General features: G+C 40.3%; 1 protein-coding gene across 8 annotated transcripts in view; it reads right to left on the bottom strand.

The window, feature by feature from the left end:
• Window positions 1-7,868: 7,868 nt before the first annotated feature.
• LOC126927398 (protein starmaker) overlaps window positions 7,869-18,322 on the bottom strand; it is a 63,251-nt gene continuing 52,797 nt past the window's right edge. For all 8 annotated transcript variants that reach the window (XM_050743568.1, XM_050743567.1, XM_050743579.1 and 5 more), the window contains 3 exons: window positions 14,773-15,136; window positions 11,013-11,380; window positions 7,869-10,162 (listed from right to left, as the gene is read on the bottom strand). In XM_050743568.1, the coding sequence (XP_050599525.1) occupies window positions 9,180-10,162; window positions 11,013-11,380; window positions 14,773-15,136 (1,715 nt within the window). In that variant the 3' untranslated portion in view covers window positions 7,869-9,179. The remainder of the gene's footprint in view (window positions 10,163-11,012; window positions 11,381-14,772; window positions 15,137-18,322) is intronic.

The raw sequence follows: 18,322 nt of genomic DNA, 5'->3' as shown, positions 1-18,322 counted from the left end.
GGATACATTTCGTACTCGTAGGTGGTATTAATGATACTTGTATCGCGTTTCCGTAGATTTCACCGTCGGTATCGTTATAATGATTCCGCACAGTAGTTTCTGTATATCGATCGAATGCGAATCCGAAAGTGTATTCCGTTTCAGTTCGTACGTAGTTCAGTTCGTATTAGAGTATTAGAGAGACGATCGATTGGTCGCTGTATTTTACAAAGATTTAAACGCGTACGAAAAATGTAAGCTGTTGGTTAGATTTTACCTTAACGATATCGCTATTGTACGTTGAGATAACGTCGCGACCAGAATAGCGTGCATTCTGGGAAATTTCAGCGTAATTGTATTTAGACACGCAGGAATAGCTCGAAACGCATTAATCTAAAATAATTGTAATTTAACAAGATGCAATATAGAATAAAGTTGCTGATAACGTTAGAAATATAATACTGGCTCTTCGATCGACCGTAAACCGAAATACCGAATACCGAATACCCATAAATATGTTTTACTTGTCGCGGTTTATTTTGGAAAAATGACAATTGAAAGAGAAAATGGTATTACAGATTATTCGATGTTGCTCGATGAAAGTTTTTCCCATCTTCTGTCGTTTCGGAGCAGAGCAGCTTGTCCTAGCTAGGCGAGACCCACTCTATATTGCAAGGAAGAAGTGCGTTTTTCTTTAATTTTTCGCATCACTGAATGGAATCAAGTAGTGGAAGTAAGTTAATAGATCAGTGTTTACGAACGATACGATACATGGTATGATACGTATTTATCGATTAGGCCTGAACTGATTCGCGACTTTGATATACGACATCTTAAATATTATCGAGATCCAAGTAATAAAATAAAGCAAATGAATTATTGGTAGTATTACCACTACTATGTATATTTGTTTACATGCTTGTAATACATGCTCGTGCGAAATAATCACGGTCTTGAAATCGTTATTAACACGAGTTTCCCAACAGTATTCACAACGTAAACAATAGAACATCGGGTTCGAAAGTTCAGAATTAATTTTCTTTATTGAAATACTAATATATATCTAATTATTTTAAAAAATCGTCACATACATACATACATATATATATATATTAATTGATTAATTAATAGAATGAACATTTACGAGATACAGAGAGTTTTCTATCGCAGTAATTCTATCGACAAAAGGAAATAGTTGACCTACCTATTTCACCATGTTCACCTTGCCTGTATGTTACTTGCCTCTTTACAAACAGAGCTCGATATCTAACTAACGATAGCTGGAAAAATGCGCAGAGTAAGGCAGCATGATGATAAAACGTCTGCAGTTTTGTGTTGTGTTTGGATGCAACCAGGTCACTTTGATCATCTCTGGTGGAAGCAGGCACAGATAGATTTCAATTTGTTTCGGAAGAAACTCGCTATAACTCGGAAATGAGGTCGAACAGGGCACGCGTTTATACGAATTTGTTTTATCGTTTTCGTGTTTTCGTGTTTTCGTGTGCGAAATTTACCACCGAAGCAGTCGGATCAACCAAAATGTTTTTGCCCAAAATTCCCATCGTGTATTTTTATCTCGACCGTTCAGTGTGTAGAATTTCTTATAGATTGTAATTTCGTTAGAAAATTAAAAATGACAGTCGCAAATGACCAAAGTGACAGAGCGATTTTGTACTCGGCCCAAGCCACTCGTAGATCGTTGCGTCTTGACGGGTTAAAGTACGCTTTCGGGCTTCGTCCGGTCGTTCCTCGTCCTCGGTCTTCGCAGGCTGTTCTTGCACGCGGCAAAACAACCTCGAACGCGGCTAATGGGCCGAGCTGACGTCGCGGCTCGCTTAGCGATCAAGTTCGATTTCTCTTGGCATCGTAGCTACCGCGTGTGTAGCACGCGCGGTGAAAACTATATGGGGTGCCGTCGAAAATTCCCATCGAACGTTATCGTCGTTCAGTTGGATAGGCGAACGAAGTACCACCTTCCGCGAGTTGGCAGCTACTAGCCAACGGTGCGGTGTGACGATGATCGATCTCGATACGATTTGAACTATATTCGTCGAAGCTGGTTGCCGGTGGAGGCGAAACCTTTTTTTCGTTCGCTCGTGACACACGCGCCTGAATATTATCTCATAATATTGGATTTTTCATTTTCACGTTGATTAAGATTTCGAGTTGGCAAGGCAAACTGGGATATGTTCGCTCATGGAGCTCGAAACAAATGTACGATCGATGTACGAATTTTAATGTACGAATTTACAGATCTTACAACCTTCGATTCAATTATTAACGATTAAGATTCGTATAAATCGCTTTGTTTTTATTGTGATTGCCAATCGTTCATTTTCTTTCAATAGATCTCTTAATTAGATGATCTTAATTAGAGTTGTTTTAGATTCTAGCAACGATATTTATATAAATACGTAATACGCAAATTTTTCGCCAATCTTTGTATCGTGCTGCATTAGTTTCTAATTTTCCGAGGAAAAAACGTTTCTGTGACAATAATTTCTCCTATTTTAAAAACGTTTTAGATGTATTCGAAAAAGTCATTTCGCGTCGCGCCTGCAAGTATATAACCCGCATTACGCGATCTATTTCGACCGCAGTGAAAGTGCCACACTTTGTAGCATGCTTGTTTCCAAAGATCGTGACTTTGACTAAAATTTACTTGGTTGTTCGTTGCTGGCATAATTATACCGTCAAATTACGAGTCGACTGTTCATTTGCATCGTTTTACATGATTTGAAAGTGGGAAAGTAGCTGTTAGTAAAAGGGCGGAGATATATCTTTGATAGAACTGTTCGTCCATATTATTTTATAAATTCTTCGGAAGTCAAACTATGAGTTAGGAGGATATTTGGACGTTATAAATAATGTCATCAAATTAAATAAGGCAGCCGTTGAATGAGAAAATTTCTCGTTGTCGGCGTAATATCGGCGTCAGGATCGGTGTAACCATATCATTGCACGTTTAACTTTATTACTATAATCTGTACAATAACTGTACCGTTGGTACTGTTACTACTGTTCCAGTATATCTAGCGCGTCCATTGCCATCATTATCGAGCCTGCTATTCGAATAATCCACAAAATCAAGGATCGCTCGACGTCGACACTTTGTTAACGTTCCATCTTCGTTTGCGCGTTTTGCAGTCACTGCGGTCCTCGAACGATCATCCAACGATCATCCGCTGGTTACGACGAATAAATCCGGCTGATTGAAAACGCGATGTATCGACGCGCGTTTGCGTAGAGTCGATCGGTTCTTTTGCCAATGTTGCACCAGGAAGAGAAGGTACACTGTGCTTGGAGCACATTGTAGAAAGCACCGATTGCGTTGGTGGCTCTCTCTCTCTCTCTGTCTCTCTGCCTCTCCCTCTGCCTACTTCAATGTACAGATACGCCAGCACGAAAGCGTTCATCCGTTGCGTTGCAAGCGTGGAGAGTTGATCGAATAGCTTGATCGGAAATCGAACGAAACAACAGCTCGGAAGAGATAGCGGTTTCAAACCTTTAATATATAATAGCGGTGCATTTAAATTTGTACGTAGACTGTTGGAAAGGGATAATTTAGGAAACAAGATAGTGCGCTTCGTAACTACAAGATCAATCTGAGATTTTCAATTCTTACAGAGGTGCCAGCCACGAGGACAGAATGAATTTATCGCGCAATATGCCGAATTAACCTTTCGTACGACAAGATATCTTGCAACGCTGGTTCTGCGTAATCCAGCCTTTTAGCGTTTTCTTTTGTGTCGTCTTCTTTGATCGATCGTATTAATCCGATGCTTTCCCGAGGGGCAGAGGTGAAGCCGTTCCCAAGTAATTTCAAACGTTAAAATTTCAAACGTTGCACAGTCGTTGTTTCGAGACAAGTGTCGACAAGTGTCGTTCAAAATAATTGGTGACAAGTATGTAAAGTACGTCAATTGTCGTTTCGATTTTTCTCTGCGTAAATAATTTTTGCCTTCCTCGAATTATAAAAGTCGCTGTACAGTTTGGTTTATTATCGATAATTTAACCGTGGACAAGTCTAGGGTTAAATTTTATTTTCCAGCAAGATGATTCGTGAACCTCGACAAGAATGTCAAAAATCTACAGGAAATGACCGTTCTGAGATTGAAAAAATGAAAAGAGTCAAGTGCGACGCGCGCCGTATCTGAATATCTCTAGTTTCTAAAACGGAGTTGTACGCGCAACAGCGCAGAATTCAGTCTACGCTAGTAAATAAAACAGAGTGCCTCGCGCGTGCACTCGACAAATTTTTAACCCATCGTTGTTCTCTCGACGACAAATACGCCTCTTTACAAATATTTTATTTCAGACTTTCGACCGTATATCAACATATAAAATTATCCTCGATCGGTTTCGAAATTTCGTGAAAGTATTCCAACACTTACCACGGAAGATTTTTATGAATATGATTGTACGCGTTATACGAAACGTTTAGAAATTTCGTTAGCGCTGTAACGAGACGCGACTATCGTAATTACGACGATAAAATTAAAAAGTTATTCGGAAAATGTATAGAGAAGTTACAGGACGTTTATTACAAACATGCAGCGAGCGAAACATTAGTATAGAACGTAAATAACGGTCTTGAACGTACAACTGGTGGCAAAGATGGTCTCGCTAAATATCCTGGTTTATTGATATAACGAATAATTGACTGTCGAAATAGTTTGGCGAATAATTTGCGATTTGTATGCTTCCAATAAATATCTTGTAACTGTGTGTGTGTGTGTGTGTGTGTGTATGGAGTGGGTGGGTGGGTGGTTGTGTGAATATTTTCAGATGCTTTTCGAAACTAATATAATAGCGAGAGACTGTCGTATCTCGTTATAACGCTAACGAGATTTCGAAATGTTTTGCCGAATATCTGTATACGTACGTAAAAAGTTTCTAGGGACGCTCGAATACTTTTCCGAGCCATTGTAATCTTTATCTGTGACAAGCTAACCGCTTTATGCAATATTTACCATGCGTATTCAGCGTCGAAGAAAAGAAAAGAAAAGAAAAGAAAAGAAAAGAAATGAAAAGAAAAAACTACGTATTTAAGAAGCATAAATAACAACAATTCTGCCGGGGCACGTGTGTTGCGTGCAATCGCGTTCACCAGAGAGCACCGCGTGCGCGCGTGTAAGTCTATGGAAGTACGAAACGGAGCTGGAGTGGAGCGCGCCGTGCCGCTGCGTTCTCTGCTTCTCTCGTGCTCGTCGTGCTCCTCGTGCTCGTCGTGCTCCTCGTGCTCCTCGTGCTAGTGGGACCTTGTTTCATGACCCACATAAAGCAAGGCCGTTAACACTACTCGCGGCTCGTGCGCGTATGGGTGCGGGCCCCAACCAGCTACTCGCCGCTCTATGGGACCCCACGGACCCCCTCCAACGTTTGTCAGGGGGTCTGACGTGCCCCTCCGATATACGCTACCTGCATATATGTACCTGCATGTATCTGTATGTAACGTCGTGTTACCATACATCAGGCGTACGTATGAGTGTAAGATGAACCGGGGAAGATGGACTTGTTGGTATGGGTGAAACAAGTGGACCTGTATGCCGAAATCTGTATGCGTGTGCAACGAGACAGCTCGAAAGTCTATGTAAAGGTTGGTCGTTAAAATCGTAGCTCGTATATAACTATAGGATGGTAGATTTTCTATAGGTCGTGCGCTGATTTATCTATACTTGTGTAGACTGGAATACCACGTTAATGGAGTAGTCGTTGGTAGAAGAATGATGGAAAACTTTTGTTATGAATTATCGGAACGCTACGACCGCGTATACGGGTCTGCGAAATTAATGCTCTCTAAATATCAAATACAGTCAACGAAATCGCTGTAAGTGACGGCGGTAAGGTTCGATTTGATTCCTTGATCTAATAGCTATTATTATAATAGCGATTAATGTAGGCGGTCGATCGCCGGATATGTCTGTTGCATGTAAGAAACGTTCGTGATGCTAAAACTTTGTCGAAGAAATATTCGTTTGTTCGAGCTTGTTCGAGCTTGCTCGAGCAAGCGTTTAAGGAGAATTAAAACAACGAAGGATACGTAAATCGAAAGTTAAGCGGGGAAAAAGGGACAGATCCTGGGTGCTGTTGGTGCATTTATGTAGGATTTGTAGCGTGCACGCTGAATGCACATCCGTATACAAGTGTGCGCGCGCGGCTCGATAAGTTAGTAGGTCGCATGGACGAGAGATGTAGGTGTGCGCGAGCAGCGCAGACCAACGCGCTATCGTATCCATGGAGAACTGTGACTCGAAACGAGACTTGACGAGGTATGTACCTTGATCTTGACTGGATGCAAGGACCGTTTCGCTGTCGTCGCACGTTCGATCTCCCTATTTGCTTTCGCATTGTTCGCATTGCTGCCGCGTATTAAACCGACTTTATACGTACTAGTTGATTGTAAATGGGAAAAGTTGAAAAAGTTTCACGCCTTTGCAAATTTCGTCCGATATACAGGAGGAAATATCGCGACAACTATAATTTATTTGGCCGCATCTATATAGAAACAAACGTACATTTCGATCAAAGAAGATGTTAATGTAATGCGGCTTGTTAGTCCGGCATGCAGTAACGTAAAATACAGTTATACGATATAAATCGATACAGCGTAAATGAAAATATCTTTCCTTTGTACGTATTCCTACTATTGTATTGTTACTCGATATTTAGAAATGTCAATGCACGTTTAAGATCAAGTTTAGGCTATAAATTTTACTAACTTTCGTATCAAACATTTTTTATCGTATTCGTTATTCGTAAACATTTTTTATTCTGCGATATACGTTTTATTTATTCGTTGCTCTTACTACTAGGAGTAATAAATCCACTTTGTGAGATTATGATACGTTTAAAGGTTTCTTATTTTATAAACTTTTCTTCGCTCGTCGTTGTATATTTCAAATTGGGAAGAACGATTTATTTGTACCGATCGATACAACGAAATAAGGGACTAATTTTCCCGGTAAATATAAATGTATCTCGGAACGAATCGTAAACGATTTTCGAATATCGGGTAGGTAGTTATAAGCACATTTGCCGCCATCTGACGGGGACGTTCCGCATCGAACGTTGTTGCAAGGGAATGCTGAAAGATGTCCGATCTGTATATGCGGTAATATCGCTGTGCAATGAAATCGATAATCCTCGTCTTACGTCTGGTTTTTGCCTTCGTGCAGATGCTATCGCGAAGGTCAAAATTTAAATAAACGATCGCTCGTCGCACAGTGCTCTTAGAAATCTCTATGCATTTACTATGGGCAAGTAACGCCGACAGATGGTTGAAAGGATGTTTTATTATTCTTCGGTTTTATTCTTGCAACGAATTAGTATAGAAATACAGGATAGGTGGCATAAATACGTGCGCGTTGTCTTTATCGATTCAACTGATCGTAATTTGGTAAAATGGTAGCAGCCTATGAATACAGGCAGTAGAGAATTGTACTATTAGCTTTCGATAGAAATTTTGTACAAAGATATTTTCGTAAAATGGTATCTCGTAGAAATGATATTTTCATAGAGGAAGATTGTAAAGAATTTGCTAAAACGACGAAGAAAAGTTTTCAAGTTTTCGATAGAAATAATACGATCGTTATCGTTTCGTAAGAAATAATAATAAACAGTTTCTGTGTAACGTTTTAAAAAGATTTGACCCTGTGGAGCGATACCTATGGAGACGCCTGCGTCTCTGTCCTATCGATCGACCTGAATCCACGGCAGATGTGTATACCGTGAAGCGCCGTGATTCGCGTTTTCTGCCGGTTTTACACGCGATCTGTAATTATCGGGCGGCTCGTAGCGGTCACGACACTTGGCCGAATGCGAGTCTCTGCGAGTTTAAGCAGGTTGCCGCAGTTATCCGGGCGATGAGACGAAGAAAGGTACGAGAGTTTTAAACTTTCAAGAATTGTTGTCTATTTTATTGGTCTTCGAATCTTTCTTGTACAGCAATGGTGACAATATATTTGGGATTCTTTCGCATCGTTAGTAGCATGGTACACGAGCGGTTTGGCTTCCATCTAGGATACATGCGTAATTATCAATGTGTTCGGTCCAAATTATTCTTAACAGTTTATCGATAACAGAGTAGAGTTCTTTTGCTGACAGTACGAAGAAACGTACATACTGTATCGGGTATACGTATGGCAGGTTCCTATTTAAGAACCGTGTATTATAAATTTAAACGTGACAGTTCGAATGCTCGAATTATTATGTGCGACTAGCGCCGAATACGATTTTAATCTCATTTTCGGCAAGCACGAAGCTCGTTAGATTTAACGTTACACAATTTATCGCAACAAAGTTTATTGTTTTAATCGTTCGAATCGAAAAGTTACGAAAAGTTACGAAAAATTACGAAAAGTTACGAAAAGTTACGAAAAGTTACGAAAAGTTACGAAAAGTTAGTATAAAAAAATTTCTTCTATTTTTAAAATGCGTATAAAGCATTATTAACGTTTCTTAAGAAAGTATTTGTTTCGTGCGAAACTTTGTTATCTTGTGACGATCGATTCTATCGAGATATTTGCCGAAAGTTTGGCTCTTTTAACGAATGATATACGTTTAGAAAAATATTGCTTCTATAGCACGCGCCGAACCCGTTTTACGTTTTCTGTGCTGTAAGTACACGCTCGTAAATCGATATAATCGTAAATAATTGTACCATGCTCCGCAAGAGTAGCCCGCTTAACGTTCGATTTGTCCATACTATAGCGGGGTACGTACTAACGATCCTGCGCGTCAAGCCGAACTCGATAATCACGGATCGCTAGTTGATTCCGATTATAAACTTACTTCTTTACTACACCGATTTCGTGAAAAAATCGTTCAATCGTCAACAATTCGATAGAGCAACGTACGTATATCCTCGCATTATCTAACGTTACATATTCTCACGGTACTCGAAACCGCATTTCGTTTCTGTTAAATCAATAACACGGATTTACTAAACGATTTACTAAAGATCTTTATCGATCGAACGAAACCAACTCCTCGATTATTATCTCTTGGTAAAGTTTTCTATCGTTTAAAAATTGTCGGCAACGAATGCGGCAACGTAACGAGTTCGTAATACGCGATGTACAGATTGGCCTGTCGTTAATCGATAGGTCGACGATCGCGCAAGGGCAAACCTATATTTAAGAATTTTCGGGCTTTTGTCTTTCGTTCGTGCGTTTCTTATATTTTATTTGGACCAGCTATTAAACGATAACGCCTTGTTGGGCGAGCAATTGTTTCCTTTGATGAAGGCTCGGCGACTCTCCTTCCATCTCTGTCGGCTTAACACCGTCCAACGACTTCGACGTCTTTAAATTATTCAAAGCTTTCAAACAGTTGTTCGTGGTCATTTCTAAGGACTTGGAGCTTTTCAGCGACGCGTTCGCCAGTTTCTTTATAGTCTCTGAAATAGGACACTTGATGAAATCGGCTCTCTCCCTCTCCTTCTCTTTGATCCTCTGATTATTCTCCACGGTCAGCATAGAATCTTTCGATTCGACTAGCTGCTCTTCCATTTCCGCTTCTTCTTTCGCGTCTTTCGCGTCTTTCGCGTCTTTCGTTTCTTTGGAATCGTCGTTTTTCGTTTTTCCGCTTTCTTCCACGTTCGATCCTCTCAGGACATCCGGTGACCCGGTCTGGTCTTGATCCGATTCCACGCGACCGTTATTGGTCTCTTCGTCCTCTTTGCGGTCGTCTTGGCCCAATAAAGATTTTGGCGGTGCCTCGACGTAGCCGCTTTCGTCGCTATCCACTTCCTCGTCCAACGAGTCCAAAGTCAAGAAAGGGGAGTCGTCGTTTTGCAGCAAGTTGTGACTCATTCTGCCAGGGTACTTTTCCATCGCTCGTCTCTCTCTATCCTGCGGATCGTCCAACCTGCATAATATCTCGCCTCTTGGTCTATAATCCACCACGTCGTCAAAGTCCTCGACGTACTCGAAATCGAACACGTGCGACGCAGGATCCTCTATCTCTTCCTCCTCCTCCTCCATCGATTCGTCCTCTTCGTTCCGATGTGGAAACCTTTCACGGCTGGTGTGCACCGTGTTTCGACGGTGAAAACGCGGACTTCCGGCACAGGTCATGAAGTTTGGCGAACCTTCGGAATTTCTTCGGGGACCTGCGCCTCTTACGACCGCGTCATCCGAGAACATCACTCTTCTCTCTATTCGCTGTTCCGTTGTCTCACCTGTAATTTACGATAGCAAAGGAGTAAACTATAAAGGAATAAGACTATAATAATTCATATCTCGAACAATCTCAAGTAATCTATTATAATTTCGATCATTTAGTCGAGTTGTTCCGCTTCCAGTTGCTCGAGTTCAAGTAACTTGACTTTTTTATTTGTACTCGCTATATTTGTGTTGCGTTGATCTTGACGTATTTAAAAATATAAAAAAAGAAATTATCGATCTAGGGACTAGGCAAGTGGATCGTCGGAAGAGGATACCTTGGTACGTCGAAAATTGTTAGAAAAATTAGTCACAACGGATAAACAGGGATATATAGGAATTATATAGAAATTGGAATATCTGCAGAAATATCGAACAATTTGCTCAGTTATTATGCTAATACGTTATATTACCGATCGTTAGATAAGATAAACTTTATATTAATAAAATAGTTTCAAGAGACTCGAATCGATGTAGGTAATCCGAACCAAGTTTAACCGACCTATATAGTTTATCGACGAAATCCGATTCGCTTTTTTCTGCTCAAATTTTTCTCTAATATCAGTTTTTAAAGTTTGATCTTTAACGATCTTCCTTAATTTCAAAACAATCGATTTGACGATAATTCTCTGTAACTATAATATATTTGTTTTCTACGCGTATGTTTTCAAATTCATCGTATTATCTTTTAGCTAGGTTCGTCGCCCGATTCATTATACACACACACACACACACACATATATATATATATATATATATATATATATATATATATATAGAGAGAGAGAGAGAGAGAGAGAGAGAGAGATTTGAGAGAAAAGCCAAAATTGAAAAAATTTGAAGAGATTTAATTTTATTTTTATGTACCTGTAGCATGGTGATCTTCCGGACCTGGAGCTCTTTCTTCGCTGGTCGCGGTGCTGGCTGTTTCACAGCCGCTCGAAATACTTCCGTTCTCGTCGGAAGATTCGCGATTCAGAGCATCGAGTAATCGAGCGAGCCTCCAGCTATCTTGATCTTGCCAACTGTGCGCCACGTTCTCTAGTGTCCTCAACTCTTCGAGAATCCTCTGCTGCTCTATTTCCTCAGCGACGATATCTTCCTCGATCGCTGATAATTTCGGCGCGCTTTTCGATCTCTCGAGGGGAGGTCGGTAATTCTGGCCTCCGATACTGAGAAGTAGCTTTCGTCGTGGTAAGGAAGGGTTCTCATACAGAGCGTTTGCTAGCGATAATCTGAAAAAAAAAAAAACAATGTTCACAGTTTTAAAAATTTAGTCTCCTCACTTGGCGTTATCATTTTTTTCTATAACAGCGTGGAAAGATTAATTTTAGTTTCCATATTGATCGAATATATCGTATTAAACAGGCAAAAAAGTTTTTCGATCGTCTTTAGATTAGGGGCGGATCGTGGGTCAATACGTGGTTCTTGATAGGTATTACGTTCCTCTTGTAACGCGTAGAAATAGTTGTTATAAAATTTGTGCATCGTTATCTTACACGAATGCAGAGTAACGTTCGATCGTTCGATTTTTTGATAATTTCAAATAATCGTTACGTTTGGTGTGGAACGAGTCGGTGTCTCGATGCTTATATACGTTTACGTGTTTTCTTCGAGTCGGTTACTTATATACGGTCAATGACAGTAGAGTCCGAGTACGCGTATCTATCGAATTTTGAGTATTTGGCTTGCCGAAAGAGAAATTACGTTCTGCTACAAAATTATTTCTACTTTGAAATCGATAGAATTATCATTAGCGCATTTTCAATAAAATTACTTTTAATTTCTTCGACAGCAACGGGAGATAACAGCACATTATTGTTAATAAATGTCAACAATAAAATGTATACGTAGCTTTTTATGTTTTCACACACACAAATATTGTTCATTTAATTTAATGTAGGGTAACATGGCTTTCCGATATCCGGCTCAAAGTTCTGTCATTCGGAACAAGCATCTGTAATTTGCAACAATCGATCGGGATTTTGATCGTGCGAAAACATAAATCTCTGATATTATTTAAGGAAAACGATCGTTTCTTTTTAGAGACATTCAGTTAGATACGCGTTGTCGAACGATCGAATTTGACCTGAATCGTGACTCGATTGCTGCGATCGTGTTCTACGAACGCGACCCAAATTGTCTCTTCGGCGAGAGGTTACGGTGTTACGGCAAATACGCTTGGCAATGCTGGCACACACACACACACACACACACACACACACACACACACACACACACACACACACACACACACACACACACACACACACACACGAAGTGCATCCGATTTCCCCGCCGTCGAATTCCTGCGGGAATCCACTGGCCTCGATTTTCTTACGGTAAAGAAAGACGAGGTTTAAACGACGTATCTACGATTTCCTGATACGGGCTACGTCTAATATATGTCGAGTATATGCCATGTATTTATTTATCTTTATTTATTATCCATTACAGGGAGAGACTTGCGATGAGTAAGGAAAAAAGAAAAGAGAAAATTGTACGCGTATAAGACGTTGTACGTAGCTGCTAATCGGAATTAAAAGGATACGATTAATAAATAAAGAAATAGGTATACGTTACCGTTTCTCGGCTCGATGAAAGTAGTAGTGGAAGGTTTTACTTGTCCAACTCGGTCCAACGATGATTTCAAACGTGAAATACGTGTGACCAAGAGCAAATTCTTTCCCTTATTGAATTAGGTACATCTTTTTCCGCGAAACAGATAGTAGGATGATAAACAACCGTTTCGAGTACAGTCGGCAATTAAATTCGTTCAGGAATAGACAGTTCGTTCGGGATATATATATATATATATATATATATATATATGTATATATATGTCGGAGAGTCAGTAGGATTGGAGGTGTGGGCAGGCAACGAATCTTCACCAGTAGTAGCCATTGTCAAGGTGTGATCCAGAGTTTATTAACACAGGTATGGAGATGTGAGACTTGACAAATAAACCGCGGCGGTTAGGTACTCGCGATGCGAATGACAATAGTCTGAGGTCCGATAACGAATACGCGGTCAACGGGACTCTTTTATTCTTAACTCGTCGGCAACGCCTATGTGGTAATCTCAGCTAGCACGCGAAGTAAGCACTCTATAGGAAATGATGAAATCGTACTCGAAGCTCTCTCGGTGACGCGGTTTAGGAAAAACTGAGAGCCCATCTCTAGCGGCACCAGGTCTTTTATATTCGTGGAGACAAGTCGTCGTTCGGAGAGTGAGGGAAATTGCCGTTGTTGTTAATTGATCAGTCTTTGGAAGTGTCCTTCACGGAAAAGACTGTTTGCCTATTTTCGTTAATCAAGGTTTAGAGTTTATGACGGGTCATTAGGCTGGCTGCAGATGTTTTGCGAATATGTCTCGACAACCGGCAATTGACCTACCCATAAAATAGGGTCTGCTTATGGCGAGCCATGAGACAGAAACCATTAGTGTGCTTACTGTCGAGTGCCGTTACAACTATTTCTTTTTATGGAGGGCTATAGACTTTTCCATGACTTTGTTAGAAAATGTTCGTCCCTTGACCGCGGCTACGTTCGGTGACTGGTTGTCACCTCGAACCCAAACTCATTCTCATAGATTGCAGGCAATTACAATTGGGCTGAAGGGCGGTGATTGTTTAGCTACGGCTATGGCGGAGTCCAAAGTACAATATTAGGGATTTTTCCCCGGTTTTCGACGGAAGGCTCCGGTGTCTCACCATCTCCGACATATATATATATATATATTGGCGAATAATATACGAAAAGAAGCTTCGTGTACATAAAGTTTATCGAAAGAGGAAAAGAACGTTTATTCGATTTCTTTTCTTTTTTTAATCTCATTGTTCGGGAAAAGGATCGAAACTTCTCGAGAGGCTCGTTTAAAATATTTGGTTATACGGATAACGTAATTAACGTTCGATTCCGCGGAAACGATATATATTGTTTGAGAAAAGCATTGGAATCAGAGTGTATCGCGTCAGTTCCTTTGTAGATGGATTCGAAGAGCGCCATTTCAAAGGTATCAAAGGTAACGACGGTTAACGAAGGCGCGGATAAAGCAGCCAACTATCCTCGCGTTATAAGTAGACGATGTAAATAGCGACAGGAAAGATTATCTTAAACATTGTTAAAAAAGAAAACATTGTTGCAAAGGTCTTAACAGAAGAGCATACTCCATACTATTTGACAGGAGAAAACGATATCAAAAAAAAAATAGGAAAAATGTCAAAGTTGAAAGTGTGAGACGTAGGATAGAAGCGTCGATCGACGCGGAATTAGAATAGGTTAGGCGGCTCTAACCGTACAAAGTTGCCGGTGAGCTTCGACGTTGAAGCAACGCGTTAATAGCAGAGAAAACAGGAAAGTAAGAAAAAGAAAAGCTTACTCTATAAGCTCGTGTGTGACGGAAATAGGAAATAGGAATAGGAGTAGGAATAAGTGTAGATAACGAATAACGAGGACCGATCGGTGTGCGAGCTGTAAATTTAAATTTGCTTGTCTGGACTACGGCGACATCGATCGATGCCGATTACAAACTGCGAATCTGTTCGATGATCCTTTCGCGTGATTCTTTTCGACGATCTAGCTGTTCTCTTTCGTATTTACGCGTAACACACGATCGATTTGCTTACCTAGCATTTTGTCTGGAGACCTTGTCCCGTCGGAATTCTAGGAGCGCCTGTTGTAACCTGGCGTTCAAGGTCGAGGCCAGCCTCCTGGCGGTGGACTCCTTGCTACAGAGAGCAGCGTGGCACCTGAGCTCTGGCCTCAACCTACGTCCTTCGTGCCGGTAGACCCAGACGAAGAGGCGAGGATGAGAAGCAGGTGCCGTGCAATAGGTCACCCTATGCGCCCAGTACTCTGTCAAACCGTGATCCTTGGTCGTGGCGGTCAAACCGCCGTTCGTGACCGTCAACCTCATCGACACGTCCGGCCTGCTGCTGGTAACGTAATTGCGCCATAACGTCGACACTGGTTTCTCTACACAGCCCTCCCCTGCGATTTCAATCAGAGTTTCTTGTCAAATTATGGCGGAATTATCGCAACTGTTGCGTTTTATGCGCGCGAGTAGGGATCAGAATTTTCTTATTCGACAGTGGCTTTTCTTTTTTTTCTTTTTCCTCTTTTTTTTCCAAGATAAAAACCTTGTATAATACGTTTCAAGATCTAAAGTCGTACAACACGCGTTGGAAAGAGGTAACCTGTTGTACGTCGATCGTTGTCTCGCTCCATCTTCTAGCTCCTCTAAAATAACGATACTAGTGGTTTCGTTAAAGCATTATCGTATTATGTATACCATTGGCATTGCAACTAGTTTCGAACCAAGATGTCTCTATACGATGCAAAAGGTTGTTACGTTGTTACGTTCAAACAACGTAACAATCGCCTTACTGTTACCGCGTGCCATTATTATTCAATGTTTGTATCGCGGTATTATTAAGAGTGGCATCAGCGAGTAACAGTAATCGAGACAAAAGCTGCGCGTACACGAGTTTCACCGCTCGTTTCCGCGTACAATTACACGTAGTACAATTGCACGGTACGCAATATCTATTACAGAGCTCGAAACAAAGTGGTTCTGTTCAGGGTTAAAGCCAAGACGCGGTCTATATTCGCACGAATCCGAACGTAAAACTATTCTCTGCTTCTTCCGCATGGGGTCACGATACGTCTCTCTGTTATGGGTTATGGAAAACGACAGGAACGATATTAATACGTCGATAGCGATTTCTCCAAAAAGAAAAAAAAAATAAAAAAAAAAATAAAAAATAAAAAAAAATAATAATAATAAAAGGAGATTCCGAGTGTAAAGCTATCCACGTTGGAGTAATAATCGTAGGAAATTGAAAAGAAGAGGAGGACAGTTATAAAAATGAAAAGAACCGCGAAATAAGGAAATAAGAAGCGAATAGAAAGAGAGCGGTATTCAATTTTCGAAATTGTCACAGTCTCGAAAACTTTGAAACGCCGCGATGTCCGTCCGATCGATGATATCTTTGAAGAAGTGGTTGGAAGAAGCGTAAGAAAGGACGGCGAGCGGTCGTTACCACCGAATGCCTTGGCGCGTGTACGCCTCGACTAGACAGACATTCCAGCTTCTAGACGCGTACGGAATACACGGCGAGGGAACTAAATCGAGGAACAGGCATATCTTGACCTTCGATACAGTTCGATTGGCCGTTCTTCGTTCGTTGCTCGGATCGCGTTACCAATTTAGAGATACAGGAAACGCCGGTAGTAGTACAGTTACTTACAGTAAAGAAAGCGATGGAAGGGAGCGCGTGAGTCGCGAAGAAACGAACAGGACAACGACAGGGTGCGACAGCGGGTAAACGTCGCCGCGAAGTAACCTGCTCTCTTCTAACAGAGTAGAGATGGCTAATTGCAAGTGATCGGGTCATCGCACGAGTAACTAAACCTGACCCGCATTCTCTATAATATTTTGCTACGCCGTTTTCTTTTCTTGGTTCGTCGTGTATACGAAATTCGATTCACGCTGCAATTGCTTCGTACGAGTTTTATTTGTTCGAACGAAATTTCTAAGACAACGCTCGATCAAATCCTATCGCATACATTCCAATCGAACGAATTTCGTACGCGTTGGAGAGGAGAGTCTAACGCGTTAAAGTAAGAAGAAGAGTTTGTATTTATACTTATCTCGTCGGTCTTCCTGCCTACGCTTAAATTTTAAAACTCCTACATCGCTCGTTTAAAGTCGATTTGTAATTGCTTTCGGACTCGATTCGATTTTCTATAATATGACTTTCGCGAGACTTGGAATTCCTTGTTAGTGGCTAATAATGGACAGAGCTCGAGAGAATTGATATCTAGATCGAAGGAATAAAATCTATTTTTATGATATTTTATCGATTACACGCTTATGATAAAGAAAAATATTCGAGACAATGGCACGATAAAGATAAATATGCGAGCCACGTGTCAAACCAGTTATTCGCTAATTCGTTGTTTCCTTGGATTACAATCACGATAGAAACGTATTATCGAGAAACAGGTGCGACGTATTTGAAATTAGGGAACAACAACGGCGAAACAACAGAAGATGACTATAAAAGTCTAAAGCAACGGAATTAGTTATATATATAATCGGATGGAAATTATTTTCATAACGTACGATGTTTCGAAGAAAGTACGTTTCATCGATGTTCTATCTCGGAATTCTTCTTCGAGCTTCGCAAACTTGTATACCTCGGGTCGGTGAACTCGTCTGGGACCGGCTAGGCTGAACGTCTAATTAAAAAAGGATACGTAGGTCCGTTTAAAAAAAGTGGCATTTGCCTTAAGAATTTTGGTGGTATGTCCGCTTACGAAAGATTTATAAATAATACTGCGTTTTAGCAATACCTCCATGCAATGATTAAAACGCGATAGCCTATATCGCGTGTAACTACGTTCATCCGTATTTGCTAATTCAATTAATTGCATCTACCTACGTATACTGATTAAATTGCCAATTAAATTGCTCGTTACGTAGATTATTTCGTGTTGTTATAATTAGATTCTTCTTGTTATTATTTCGTGTTGAATTTCATATATCGATTTGGTAAACGAATTCGTAAGTAAGATGTAAGTAAGATGTACGTAATTTAAAGTTAAGCGATGTTGCTAGCAGCTATAATAGAAATTATCACGCAGCTCTATCTTCGTTCGACGATGGTAAAGCGATTATGTTTTAACATACGTTGAATCAAACGTCAGTCGATAGAATGCTACCGCAGAGTATTATAAATCGTAACGTATTTAAATGAAATATGTATGACACTGCGTTGCAAAAAAATGGCAAACAAAGTAAAATAATCAAAGTGATACTACTAAGCGATCAACAAGGAAATGATTTTAATCTTCTTGACATGAATTTTGATCGATAAATATTATTAGCACCTATATAAAAGCCGACTTTCACCTTACGTAAAACACTTTGCTTTCTATTTGATAAAATTATAAATTTCATAAATTCACCGAAAATTTCATTTTCACTTTCCGCGAGGAAAAAGAAGATTAATTGGAAACGAAAAGGGAAGGAACGAACAAAGTAAAAAGGGAAGACGATCGGAGAATAACGTTTCTAACGAGAACGAAATACGTTGATGTTCTACCGGATAAGTTAAAATTGTAATGATTTACCATTTATCAAAAATATTTTGATCGGGCAAGTATGCGACT

The sequence above is a fragment of the Bombus affinis genome, chromosome 2 (assembly GCF_024516045.1).
Source record: "Bombus affinis isolate iyBomAffi1 chromosome 2, iyBomAffi1.2, whole genome shotgun sequence".
In the NCBI taxonomy this organism is placed as follows: domain Eukaryota; kingdom Metazoa; phylum Arthropoda; class Insecta; order Hymenoptera; family Apidae; genus Bombus; species Bombus affinis.
The sequence above is the reverse complement of the archived record's forward strand: the minus strand, read 5'-3'. Positions and strand labels throughout refer to the sequence as shown.